The 14840-nt window shown below is 37.0% G+C and overlaps 1 protein-coding gene across 1 annotated transcript; it reads right to left on the reverse strand.

Moving 5' to 3' along the window:
- Positions 1-6394: 6394 nt before the first annotated feature.
- Positions 6395-7148, reverse strand: LOC103785201 (keratin-associated protein 21-1). Its single transcript, XM_034947863.3, has one exon. It carries the CDS (start codon positions 7146-7148, stop codon positions 6879-6881), a length of 270 nt encoding a protein of 89 aa, XP_034803754.1. The 3' UTR covers positions 6395-6878.
- Between the last annotated feature and the right edge of the window lie 7692 nt (positions 7149-14840).

Here is a 14840-nt window from a genome sequence, read left to right on the forward strand (position 1 = left end):
CCTCTCCTGAGAAAGCTTGAAGCCATGCTCACAGTGAAGGAGAAATACTTAAAGGAATCCCATCTATCAGCACAGAGAATATACTGAAGGATGAATTAGATGCCGAGGGGCCACAAATTGATGATCAGTACAGTGTCCTCCATGTTCCAGAGGCTCTGTAGTAGAAATAGCTTTCCCTGGAAAACAGATTGGTTAATTTCCTGACTGAGTCTTTTCCTAATTATATGACCATGGAAAATGTCCTCAACTTAGATGAACCTCAGTTTCTGCAACTGCCAAATGGGAATAAAATAATTACATTTATTTAAAATTTTATTAAGAGGCCTACAGAAAATACACAGGCAATATAAGTAGTGTAGCAATGACCCTGATACATGGTGGAGACAATACTTTTTCTTTCTTTTCCCCTTTTCTTTTACCCAAATATAAGCATTCCTAAACAGTAACAGCTTTTCAAATTTCTGTATATACTTGTATTGGTCTATTTGTTGTACTAAAATTTTGAGATTTGAATTTTAATTTTGCTATTTTTAAAGTATGTGATATACATATGTGTAAATATACATATGTCAAGTAATGTTTTCGTAATAAACTTTCAAAAGTGACCAAATGCTGTCAGAAAATGAACTTCCATGTAATTGACCTCAGTTTACCTTGCCTGAAGCATTTTATACAATAATGTTTTGTAAAAATACAGAATCAAGGAACACATCACAGGGCTACCAAAACAGTGTGGTAGTGGTATAAATATAGATACATAGATCACTGAAAAAGAAGAGAGAACCCGGAAATAAAGCCATATTATTTATAGCCAGCTGTTCTTTGACTAAGTCAACAAGAACATACATTGGGGAAAGGACATCCTCTTCAATAAATGATGCTGGGAAAATTGGATTGCTATATGCAGACGAATGAAACTGGGCCCCATCTCTCACCATATACAAAATCAACTCGAGATGTATTAAAGACTGCAATGTAAGACCTGAAACAATAAAAATACTGGAAGAAACCCTAGGGAAAACTCTTCTGAACATTGGTCAAGGCAAACAATTCATGACAAATACTTCAAAAGTATGCAATGAAAACAAAAATAGATGAATGAGACTTAATTAAACTAAAAAGCTTCTTCACAGCAAAAGAAATAATTAACAGAGTGAACAGACAACCTGAAGAATGGGAGAAAATATTTGAAGGGGACTAACATTCAGAATGTACAAGAAACTCAAACACTTAAACAACAAGAAAACCACAAATAATTTCATGAAAAAAGTGGACAAAGAACATGAATAGACATTTTCCAAAGCAGACATCCCCTTTTAATTTTTGAATCACACTTACATTTATTACTTCATTGATTCTTATAAAAACAATGTAAAGTAAGTTGTGTTTTTTATTATTTTCCAGCTTTATTGAGGTATCAGGGACAAAGATAATCATATGGGCTTAAGTTATACAATATGATGATTTGATATACATATTTACTGAGAAATGGTTGACACAATCAAGTAAGTTACCACAATAATCACATAATTAGCATTTTGGTTTTGTTTTATGGTGAGAACAATTAAGATCTACCCTTAGCAAATTTCAAGTATACAATACAGTATCGTTAACTATAGTTAGTTACCATGTGGTAAATTGTATCTCCAGAACTTATTCTTCTTGTAACTGAAGATTTGTACCCTTAAACTAACATCTTCCCATTTCTTCCACCTCTCCAACCCCTTGGCAACCACCATTCCACACTCTGTTTTTTGAGTTCTACATTTTAGATTCCACATATAAGTAAGATTACTCAGCATTTGTCTTTCTCTGGCTGACTTGTCACTTAGCATAATGCCTTCCATGTTTATCCATGCTGTTGTCAATGGCAGAATTTCTTTCCTTTTTATAATATTTCATTACAAATATACACCACAATTTATTTTTTCATTCATTCATTAGTGAACAGTTAGGTTGTTTCCATGTTTTGGCTATTGTAAATAGTGCTGCAACAAACATGGGAATGCATATATCTCTTTGAGCTACTGATTTTGTATCTTTGACATATAAACCCAGAAGTAGGGCTAGATCGTGTGGTAGTTCTAATTTTCATTTTTTAAGGAACCTCCATATTGTTATCCATAATGGCTGTATGAATTTATGTTCCCATCAAAAACAGTGCACAAATGTTTCTTTTATTGCACTTCCTCGCCAACACTTGTTATCTCTTATCTTTTTTATAATACCCATCACACCAGGTATGAGGTGATAGCTCACTGTGATTTTGATTTGCATTTCTCTGATGATTATTGATGTAAAGCAACTTTCATGTACCTAATGGTTTTTGTTTTTACACACGTCGCAGATGTGAAAACAGAAGCCACAGGTAGTTGTCACTTGCCCAAGGACTCTCAGCTGTTTAGTGGTAGAGTCAAATCGATTTAACTCCTGCAAGAATATTAAAGCTCAGGAAGGACCCATAAATTATTTTTTCCTTTAGTTTTTCAAATGGAAAATATGTACTTCATTTGACTAAAATTGCCAATATTTTGCAACTTTTGTCTTACACCTCTATCATCTGGATTTTCTTTCTTTGTGGTCTTTACAATCCGAGCCAAAATGCCTAAAACTCTATACCATCTTCTAGTACTTTCATAATTTAACCTTCATGTGCAGAACTTTAATCAATGTGGAATTTCTTATGCGTATAGTGTGAGGTAGGTATTTATATCGTTGTAGCTAAACAGATGGGACATTGATCAATCCCATTGCTGTGATTTAAATGTTTGCCCCCTTCAAAACTCATGCTGCAACTTAATTGCCATTGTGAAGGTATTGGGAGGTAGGACCATTATGAGGTGTTTAGGTCTTGAAGCCTCCACCCTCATAAATGGACTAACACCATTATCACAGGAGCAAGTCTGTTATTGCGGGAATGGGTTCACCCTGTCTTGCTCTCTCTCTTGCCCTCTCTTGGTCTTTCACCATGTGATGCCTTTTGCCATGTTTTGATGCAGCAGGAAGACTCTCACCACTTTGATAACTGGATTTTCCAGCCACCAGAACTATGAGCTAATAAATTTCTGTTTATCATAAATTACCCAGTCTCGGGTATTCTGTTGTAGCAGCATAAAACAAACTAAGACACACATTTACTGAATAAACTATCCCAGATGGAAAATTTGTCTACACAGGGACTTTGCTCCTCCCCTGAATTCTGCAGCACTGGCAACTGTGGTCCTATTGCCTCAGGCTGATCTACTCCTTATACCTGGATAACATGGTTAGACTTCCTAATCTTTGCTAGTGGCCTAACATGACTTCTCTTTCTAGCCAGTGTCCTTACGTGGCCAGTTTGTTATGATTGGCCCTCTAGGACAACACTCTACAATAGAAATATACCATGAAACACATTGAGAAATTTAAATTTTCCAATGTCCACATTTTAAAAAGATAAAAAGAAACAGGTGAATTAATTTTATACCATATTGTATTCACCCTAATGTCTCAAAATATTATCATTTAATATATAACAAATAATTTAAATGTATTTGATACTTTCATTCTTTTTTTTTCTATTAAGTCTTTGATATCTACTCTGTATTTTACACTTACAGCGCATTTCATTTTGAATTATCCCCATTTTGAGAACTCAACAGCTGGCTAGTAGCACCATATCAGACAGTGCAGCTTACTCAAGAGACGTGATAATTCTTTTATGGAGGTGGACACTGATTAAAATTTCCCAGTGGGGCCTCCTACTCTTTCAATAAACTGACAGCTTATTTTCTTCTTTCCTTGAATTTCTTGGCCTTGAATTCCATTTTCTGTCTCTTGTAACTGACCAAATCTACCTCATCCTTTATGGCTCTGTTCCTATCATTCTTTGGAAGCAATTTCTGACACTTGTCGAGCCTTCTCTTTCCACATTCTGATTTAAGTTTCCCCCTTGAGCTCTTCTTGGTAACGCCATCGTACCTACAAGCATACCTGCTATGTATGATTTAGTATTTTGTGTCCAGCTGAAGATTTTGAATTCTTAGAAGGGACTATGTGTTTTATCTCTCTGTCTCCATACCAATCACAGCACATAGCTGAAACATGAATCTTAATGTTTGTTAAAGAACAAATTTTACAATTTAGATTTTACAATTTAGAGCCTCTACAATATGTAATAATGTATCCCAAAAAAAAGACTTTTGTGTTTTTTTTAAAGGAGCTTTGAAGCTTAAATCATTTTCCAAGCACAGAAAGTATTGTGAAATATAAATAGTTTTTCCTTTCCTCCATAATGTGATTACATACGTGAATTCAAATATTCGTTTTTCCCAACCTCCACCAAACAGGCCACACCTACATGAGCATCTACACACACACACACACACACACACACACACACACACACACACACACACAAACCTTCTCTAATTTTATCATCTCTGTCTCTGTTAACATTATCACCATTTTCTCATTGCACACAAGCTGAATGTCTCAAAATTTTCTTAAACTGAGATAATCACAATATTTCAGGTTTTGAAGATAAGTTAAGTGTTATCCACTGCTTGTAATACTATAATAACTTCAGAGTTCCAGACAGCACAGTTAGTCCTCAGATCTGACTCACAAATACTCCAGATGGGAAAGCTATCCTCCTCTTGGAAGAAACCCCTATTGTCCATCAGTCGGACAGATTCTATCCTGGACATAGATTTCCTCCTGGGCTGATATTGATTGTAGGGCTATCTTTCTTAGAGCCAGGCATTTTGTGGGGTCACCCAGCTCCAGGGACCTCAGAGAGCCAGACTTGGTGTAATGGTCCCTGTTGTGTGGATGAAACAGGGACACATTTATTACTGCTGATTATAACAAGTTTCTACTGAATCCAGAAGACTTTCTTTGTTGTAAGATTTCAGTGATAGAGTTTGGATGGTCTAGAACTGGAGGAAAGGACACTAAAATCAGAATCAAAGAAGCAGTAAACACTCCACATCAGAAAGTCAGCCAGAAAACTAGAACAGACCCTTTAATCTCATTTTTATGACCACCCCAATCTAAAAAGAACTCCATTAAGATACTAGACCTTGCTCTTTTCTAACTGAAAAATGTGTCATCACCTTCATCATACCCAAAACTTAATGAACCGCTGTCCCCCTTGGCATTTGCTACTGTCCTTTTTAGTCTTTCTTTGCTGCTGGAAATGTTGTATTATAAGCTCAAATGTCATAACCTCAAGATACTTCCCTGAGCTGTCTCTCCAGTACTTCAAACCTTAATCTCCTCTCCATTAAGCTGTTTCATTCCCTCTATAGCAATTATCTGTCTGAATTTGTTATAATTAGTTTTTGCTTCATTATTATTATTATTATTATTAATTATTTTAGACAGAGTTTTGCTCTTGTTGCCTGGGCTGGAGTGCAATGACGCAATCTTGGCTCACTGCAACCTCCATCTCCCAGGTTCAAGCGATTCTCGTGCCTCAGCCTCCCAAGTAGCTGGGATTACAGGCGCCCATCACCACACCTGGCTAATTTTTGTATTCTTAGTAGAGATGGGGTTTCGCCATATTGGCCAGGCTGGTCTCGAACTCCTGACCTCAAGTGATCCACCTGCCTCAGCCTCCCAAAGTGCAGGGATTAACAGGCATGAGCCACCACATCTGGCCTATTTTTGCTTCTTTAAATCTTCATCTGTTAGACTATAAACATTCTGAGAGCAGAACATTTGCTTATAATTTTTCTTCTGTGTCTTCAGGATGGTGTCTATTCAAAAATATTTAAGTGAATTAAATAGCATTTCTCAACCTCCATGTAAGCAAACATATATATTTGTACTTTTGTCAGATGTAGATAAATTTGATAGTATATTTTTTCTTTGAACTACCCTTTCTTAGGTTTTTATTTCCTCTTGCCTAACACTTGACCCTGACTCAAAATTTTCAACAATCCTAGAAGTGATCTCTCCTATTGCATTACTTTTTTTTTTTTTTTTGTGATGGAGTCTCAGTGTGTCACCCAAGCAATCTCGGCTCACTGCAACCTCCACTTCCTGAGGGTTCAAGCAATTCTCCTGTCTCCACCTCCTGAGTAGATGGAATTACAGGCACGCGCCACCAAGCTCAGCTAATTTTTGTATTTTTAGTAGAAACAGAGTTTCACAATGTTGGCCAGGCTGGTCTCGAACTCCTGACCTCAGGTGATCCACCCACCTCAGCCTCCCAAAGTGCTGGGATTATATTACTTCTTTCAGCACTCAGGCTATATCTCCTCCCTGAGACTTTTGTCATAACATCCTGAATAGGTGTCACTTCGCCTCCCTTTCCCCCTCCAGCTCCATTCTAGACACTCAGTGCCATTTCCAAAGCACAGTTCTGAAATACTCTGTGATTTGTGCTTGGGTATGTGAGAACCTGAGCATGTGGGATATGAGAAGCAGGTAGAGAAGACATTATTTATGATGCAAGCATAAGAGGAAATAATTGTGTTATATCAAGGAAGTACCTAAGGTTCAGCCAACATACTGTTTGCCCAATTTTCAAGAGATTCCAAAACACCCCAAGAAAGAGTAATTCACAAGCAAGTACACAAAGATTTTTAGGAATAAAGAACCATTTTTATTACAAACGATTGACTTCCGCAACTGTAGATGTTATGATCATTAACACAGTCATAACAGAGAATCAGAGATTAAGGGAGCAAAAGATAACATTTGGAAAACAGTCAGATGACACCATGGATCCTATGGCCATGATTTCATTCAAAGAAATGTGAGGCTACAGGTCGAAGATTCTGTCAAGCATGTAATTCTTGGATATAGAAATCTTGGAGTACGAATCCTTGAATCAGCATTATCTTCAGACATGTCATTTTAGAAGCAAATGGTCCTCCGACAGTGATGTTTTAGCAGGAAGAATAGCATCTTCTAAAGCAAAATGGCCGGTAGCCACAGTAGCCAGAGCCAGAGCCATATCCACAGCCATAGCCAGTTCCATAACCACAGCCATAACGGGAGCCAAACCCACAGCCATACCCACAGCCATAGCCAGTTCCATAGCCACAGCCATAACGGGAGCCAAACCCACAGCCATACCCACAGCCATAGCCAGTTCCATAGCCACAGCCACAGCCGGAGCCAGAGCCACAGGAGTTGCCGTAGTAGTTGCAACACATGTTGTCAAGAGGAGAGAATTGAGATGGGTTTCAAGAAGATGCTTCTGAGGCGTGGATGTCTTCTACTTCCCTGAGACCTTTATATACTGTCAGTAATTGCCAAAGCATATCACTCATTCCCTGACTTAGCCAACAAATATTTAAACAATTATTATGTGCCAGTCACTGTTGACCATCAATAATATTTTGCTTAAAATGAGCCAATTATTTTGGAGACTCTAGTTTCATTTCAGGAACATCATTTTAATCTGCTCTGCCAAAGAACTGCCTCAATGAAATCATGTGCCCAAATATAAAGCTGATACTAATTTTCAAAATCTCCTATCAGTAAATTTATATCTTACATAACAAGTTTTTGGAGGATAATAACAAAATTTTATCCTTTTTTTTCCTCTTTTTCCTAAAATGTCTACCTCTACCCATAGGGAAGGAGACACTCCTATCTCCTTTCCTGAGTCATTACAACTTCTTGCCAGACTTCTTTCTCCAACTCACTCTGCACTTCCACACCTACCCCTTGTCCAACCTCCCTCAAATCCCAAGAAACATATTCACATCTGATCATTCAAAGCCAGAATGTATGCTATCTGCAAGTGCTTCCTACATTTTCCTTCCATCCACCAGGCAAACCAAGACCCTGGGGAGGCAGAGAAGCCCTCCTTTTGTCTCCCATTTCTTCAGCTATATAAGTAATTGTCATTGAGGAGCCTTTTAAAACTAAACAGCTTCATTTGGATAAGGAAGTAAAAAAATTCATTCGACCAGAAACTCAGTTCTTTCCTCCAATACAGATTTCATCAAAGTTTTGCATGATGAAATACAGATACATTCCTAGAATTTAATAAACCATTTTTCTTCTCCTTTCACTACTATTCCTTGGACATTTACTTCAGAAGCTAAAGGATAGTGGACAATTTTAGGTTACTGACAGCAAAAGCCCACGATTAACAACTAACCCTTCTATGATATAAAGTAGCACAAAAATAAATTTTGTCCCGTTTCCATACACGCATTTCACACTACTCATTCAAAATTCTCAATTACCCACTTATTACAAGTTCTCAATCTTCTACAAAAATATTCATCGTGATTTTGAAATCCGAGGTGCCCTCTTTCTTCCCAATAATCCTCTCTATCACACTTACCTTTTCAAGATACAAAAGAGGAAAATTAGTATCATTTTTTCTGCCATTAGTATTTTTCTCATCACCCTCAATTATCAACCAAAAAAACCTTCTGTTTATACATCAAAAGTCAGATCTGGAATCACTTTCTACAGGATGCCTTTCCTCATTGCTACTGTGGATTACATTTTCCCTTCAGTTGGAAATCTTTCCTTTTTTTTCTGCTATCTGTCACTCGTCTCATCTCATTTCTCTGCTATGTTTCGTCCCTTAAAAAAAGCATAAATAGATCTCTGTCTCAATTTTTTCTTTTCCTTTAGTTTCTTTCTGTTTTTTCATCCTTGAAATTCAAAACTATAAACTCTACTTCACAAGTGGATCCTCTTGTTTGCTCCTATATGCAGACGAATATAATAGATTTGTCATGCTTTGGTGAAACTTTATCCTGTTTACTAATAAAAGCATGATATTCTTGAGGAAAGAGACTATACCTTTCACAGTAGAAATTCCAGGCAAACCTGAGACCCAATCCACATTTTACATAAGAGGAACTTAAGAGTCAATAGGAGTCAAAGACTAGACCCAAACTGAAGCCACTGTAGCTTCAATTTGGGTCTAGTCTAGGTAAGACTGTAGAAATGATATTGGTGCCACAAAGAAAATTTTTTCTACTGAGGCTGAAAACATGGTCAGAATTCAGGAATTGGTGTTGAGCCATAAAATTTATACGACATTCCAAAATTGTCTAATGTGTATGGCATCTTTATTTTCTCTAATATTTTTAAAAATTTTATCTTTATAGTCATAGCAGGACCATGGTGATTCTGCAAGAGGATACCTGTAATTAGTGCTTGGACCTGTTACTTATGTATCCGTTGTATATGTATATATGTGTGTATTCATGTATAAAACTATATATATGTTACCATCCATTACCTCAACTGCAAATTTACATGAGCAAGCAACTTATCTCTCCACTTGCAGGATACAGAATATCCATCTGGTATACTGAAAGTACTTACTTAGATAAGCAAAGGATTCATGGGAAAAAATATTTTTCAATAAACTTCAACTTTGCATTCCTATCACTAAAGGATTGAAACATTTATCCATCCATAATACAAATTAAGAGTAGAATTCCATGTCATTTATCAGGGTTCTTTAGACATTTATAATGACTGATGGTCCTTGTAATAATCCAGGTGAGTTAGATTAGTGGGAAGTGATCACACAGACACCTGCTCCTAGTTATTGGTATTATAGGAAAGATACAGAACTTAGCAGAAATGAGATGCTATGCAGAACTGAGCAGCTTGCCTTGACCTGAGATTTCCCTCTCTCCTTGGTTCTTCCGTGGGGCAAACAGCTGCCAATAACATTCTATGTGCAGTATGGTCCTTTGGAATTAAGTAAATATGCAAGCTGCTGCTCTTCACTTCCTTTTGCACTCCCGTTCACATGACCATACTGGAAGAACTTACACTGAGACACTATCAACTTCATTTAAGAGAATATTTACAAACTCTGAAGCTGACTGGTTCTTGAAGCAAACGTAGATGTGGAGAGAGATGAAAACAATGTCAGGGCTTCCAGTGCCTTGGTATCTTAATCAACAGTGCTTCCCAGCTTTCCTGTATCCTTGTATTCCTAAAGTCTACTCCTGAAGTTCTAACATCAGGTTTAATCCAAAGAACGAGACCACAAATCCATTTACCTGCTTCCTCTCTTCTAACTAAAATGCATTCAGTTTTCACTGAATTCACAAAGATTCACAAAGATTTCACTGATTCACAAAGAATCTGTGCTTTTTCTACATTGGGTTTCCTCATCTCCAGTTTTAGTTTTTAAATTATAATATGTACTTAAACATTTTTGTTGGTTGCTTGCTTTCTAGGCATCCATTGAACAACTCAGCTGAATTCCACAAACACTAACTGGACTCATGCCATAGGAAACATGTTGTCTTGGGAACTGAAAGTTTTCAAAGATAGATCACACGTGGTTTTTGACTCAGGGTCAAGCATCTGCACGAATAAAGTGGCTCCCCCACAAAATGATCTCTGTTCCTCTTAGGACCAACTTACCTGTTTACTGCCCCTACTTTAGGGCTCATTTCTTTCCACACTACAAGTAAAACAGACACAATGGAGCTAGTGCACATCCATATCAGTGGTTCTCAGTGATGGGTGTTTTTGCCCTCTCAGAGACACTTAATAATGTCTGGAGACATTTCACTTGTCACGACTTGGAGAGCGGGAGAAGTTACTGGCATTACTGGCATCTAGTAGTAGAATCCAGGGAAGTAGCTAATCTGAGAAGGCATAGAGTACTCCCCAACAGCAAAGAGTACTGAGGTCTAGAAACCCTGATTTATAGCTATACATCAATAAGTAGGCTTCTAAAACTACAGGTGTCTAATTGAAACTAATCCTTTCTTCTCACTTCATGCCCAGCATCTGACCCTTCAATCACCAAACATATAGTCCAAAAAGGTGGGTTTTTTCTTGTTTCTGGTTTGTTTGTTTGTTTTTAACTTATCTTACTTGTCTAGGTTTCATTTAAATCACCATTTTCAGAATCAGGTTGACTCTACATTTTTAAGTTATTTTTACTATAACAGCCACAAAATCCAAGTTGGAACAGAATACATACTCAGGAAGATCAATTCTTCTCCTGGGTACTCGAATTTGACAACAAAGGAATGAGTGGTGATCCAGCACTTTATTAAATGCCTTCAACAGGGATTCTCACAAAGCTGCCAATTTCATTTTCTGATAATCTTTATTATGAGACATTTTTCCTGCAGTCGAGAAATCTTCCTATTTTTTCTGCCATCGGTCACTGGCCTTATCTGATCACTCTGCTATGTTTCATCCGTAAAAATAAGCATAAAGAAAATAAATCTCTGCTCCAATTGTTTTCTTTTACCTCGGTTTCTTTCTTTTTCTATCATCCTTGAAATTCAAAACTATCAATTCTACTTCACATCATTCCCTGGAAAAGACACTTTGCTTTTCAACACTACTGCCAATACTCACTTCCAGGACACAATACCCCTGAGTTATTGAAAAGGTCTTCTATCAAGATTGCATTACTTCTAATGCTTTCCACTCAGATCTCTGGACACTCTTTCATAAGGGCAGAAACTATCTATATTCCCTGAAAATCCAGCTCTGAATATATGTTTGGCACATAATTTGCACTCAATATTTCTCTACCATAAAAAAGATGATTAAGTCAAACATATGTTTCATTGTTTGTGTGACATTTATAAGCCATAAGATATTTGGATATATGTTTAAGTTCTCTGAACATCAGTTTCTTCTTTCTAAAATAGAATCTAAGCATTCTCACATCCTTTTTTATAGGTTACATGCCTATGCAGTGCTTTAGGCCAGGAACTGTATTCTATAAATGTTATTCCTTTGATTGAATTTTTCTCATACCATAGTTTTGAATTTTCATCTAATAATAGGTTTTCGAATATCCATACTTATTTTTACGGAAATGCTGATTTCATCAGAATTTAATGTGATAACTTTGTAATTTAAAGGAGGTTGTTCTATGGTATATACACACATGCTCTTATTTAAAATGTTTCTATGATGAAGAAAGAAAACCTCACAGAAAATAAATTACCCTCCCAGTAGCTTTTGTACACCCTGACTGAGCCATTCTGTATAGTAATTTATTACTAAACGTACAGTGTCATCCGTATGTCATTAGGAATAGCATCATGTGTATTTTCAAGCTCAGCAATTACAAGATGATTTTATGTTGCATTTATAAAGCATATCACTTGAAAACATGTTTAGCTACCAATCATGTGTTATGTAAAGGAAGCTCATGTGATTTGTTGTTGTTGTTGTTGTTGTTTGTTTTTGTTTTTGGAATACCACTAGAGTCAAAAGATCAGCCTATAATACAAAAATATTTTATTTTTAGTACTATGGCTGTTTTGATAGCTTCATTAAGTGTCATCTTATAGTAAGAGTTTTAGTGAAGATCAAGGATGTATCATACAGTAAATCCTAAATATTAATAGGAAATATGTTTTAGAGATTTCCATAATTTGGGATGTACATAAATTTCCCCACTTATTGTATAGTATGTTTTTTTCTAGCTTTCAATTCCAAGAGTTTTCTTGTCTAAACTTTGATTAAACAATGAAGAAATTCCCTCTAACCTTCCATCTATATTGTAGTTTGTAAAGTGTCTTTACACACATTACTTCAATTCATTCTCACAATCTGGTGAAATGAATAGGGCAGATGCTACTCGAACTAGTGTTTAAGGAAAGAAGCTGAAGTTCAAGGTTATTAAATCACTAGTCCAAAGTCACACAGCTGATGAGTGTCATCCATCAAGTACCCCTCCTGACCAGGCCCTCCAAATCATCAATAAGGTCTGTGCTGCTCCCTGGGTACCCTTCTTAGACTAGAGAAAGGCTAGGAATTTCCTCTATAAATCTGCTTGGTTATTGCAGTTCTGCCAGTAGTGTCATAAATGCATAAGAAGACGGCTTTTTGTTCTGCTGCCCTATCTCACTGGCCATTCCTGTTCATGCCTCAGGCTTCAATTCAAATGTACCTCTTCTTGGAAATCTTTCCTATCTTCCCACAAATAATCCCTCTGTATTTTAAAACTTTTATACTTATCACTATAAAAACAATAACTTCTTTCTATTTGTAATATTATCATATAACTTAAATAAGGTTACTGATTCACTGAGGACTGACCCCATTTTGATAGACAGTTGATGGGTAAGCAAGTAGGTAGATGGATGGAAGGAAGGAAGGAAGGAAGGAAGGAAGGAAGGAAGGAAGGAAGGAAGGAAGGAAGGAAGGAAGGAAGGAAGGAAGGGAGGGAGGGAGGGAGGAAGGAAATTCTCCAAAAATCTACCATAACATGAGCTATTTCTCTCTTTTCTTAGCCTCTAGGTTGAATAACAACTCCTTTCGACAGTGCTGGGTACTGACTACACAGAAGACCTAATTTTATTTGAAGAAAGAATTATTGAGATTTCACACCAGCCATGATAGTCTTTCAATTTATGTAAGATACTTTGCATTGTGAAAAACTGACTCTCCTCTCTCCTTTACTTTCTTGTCTCTGTCAGCACCGGCATCATTTTCTCTGCTCATCAGGCTCAACAGTTCTGAGTCATTCTTGATGTGAAGTTCACAGAATTTCAGGACCAGAATGAACACTAGGTCACCACCTATCCTGGAGTTCTCACTCTGGTGATTTTGTCTGTCTTACCCGTGATTGGGAAGCTTCCATCATCTATATTCCCATGGAATAGCCAATTTAGCTCTCAGGGATATACTTGTAAAAAAAAATTAGAGGCTATTGCCCATTAGTCCCAATTCTGATCTCTGGAGACAAGAAGCAAATCCAATCCTCTTGCCATATTATAAACCTTTAATGTGTTTTGATAACCCATGTCACTTCTTCCTGACAAGTCTAATATCTTTCCTCACAAAAGATCACAAGGATGCATTTCCACTAAGTTTCTCTTCCTTGGACATCTCATCTACCTTCCTCTTTCATCATGTCCAAGGCTGAAATACTTGACCTCCAGCATGTTTCATGAGTCCATCACTTTCTTCCCTTTATCGGTGACAAAACTCAATTCAGGCCCACATCACGTCATTCCTGAATTCTCCTAGGCTCATGTCTCTTCCTCTCCAATCCATCCTACAAGATATTAGAGGTTTGCATAAACACAATTCTGAATCCTGTGCAATTGCATATATAAGCATGTGTTTCTGTTATTTCAGATGTGAGTAATCACCAAATAGTAAATTACTGAAGAAAAATACTTGGATAAATGTCTGAAAAAATGGCAAAGTCACAGGTAACCACACACATAAAATGAGAATAAAACAGGAAGATCACAAAATCTGTAGTAATGGATGATTTAAAATAAGATGGATGACACAGACTTGATAGATTCAAAAATGTATTTTATTGGGAAACTGATTTGCCATGTAGAGCACAAATGCTCATGGCCATAGTCACACCATTGGAAGAAACCATGAAACTTAAGGGTTAAATTTCAGGAAACAGTTGGCATATAATCTTTCTTCCATTAACATCAAACCCTATCTATGGCAAAAATATTTCAAAGGGATTTAAATAGAGTCACAGCTGTCATCCTATTGTTACTTCAGCAGCAAATAATGCTCTGATAGTGATTTTCTAACAGAAAGAGGTCTAGCATGCTCTGTAGCAAAATAGATAATTAGCCATTGCAAACACAGCCAGAATGAGAGCCATTGACACAGCCGTAGCTTGACCCATCACCACAGCCAGAGCCAGGGCTATATCCACAGCCTCCACAGGGATCTCCATAGTAGTAGCAATTCACGGTGTTAGGAGGTGAATGTCAATGAATTATAAGGGGTAATTCTGCATGTCTGAATGGTCCCCACAATCGCAGACCTTCACATGCAATCAGAGATGGGTGGGACACACTGAGTCCACCTGGTCAGTCCCATAGCAATTTGCTTCAAAGTAGCTCATTTTAACTAGGCACTCCAGTTTTGTTAGGAAGTCACTCCAA

The sequence above is a fragment of the Pan paniscus genome, chromosome 22 (assembly GCF_029289425.2).
Source record: "Pan paniscus chromosome 22, NHGRI_mPanPan1-v2.0_pri, whole genome shotgun sequence".
Taxonomy (NCBI): domain Eukaryota; kingdom Metazoa; phylum Chordata; class Mammalia; order Primates; family Hominidae; genus Pan; species Pan paniscus.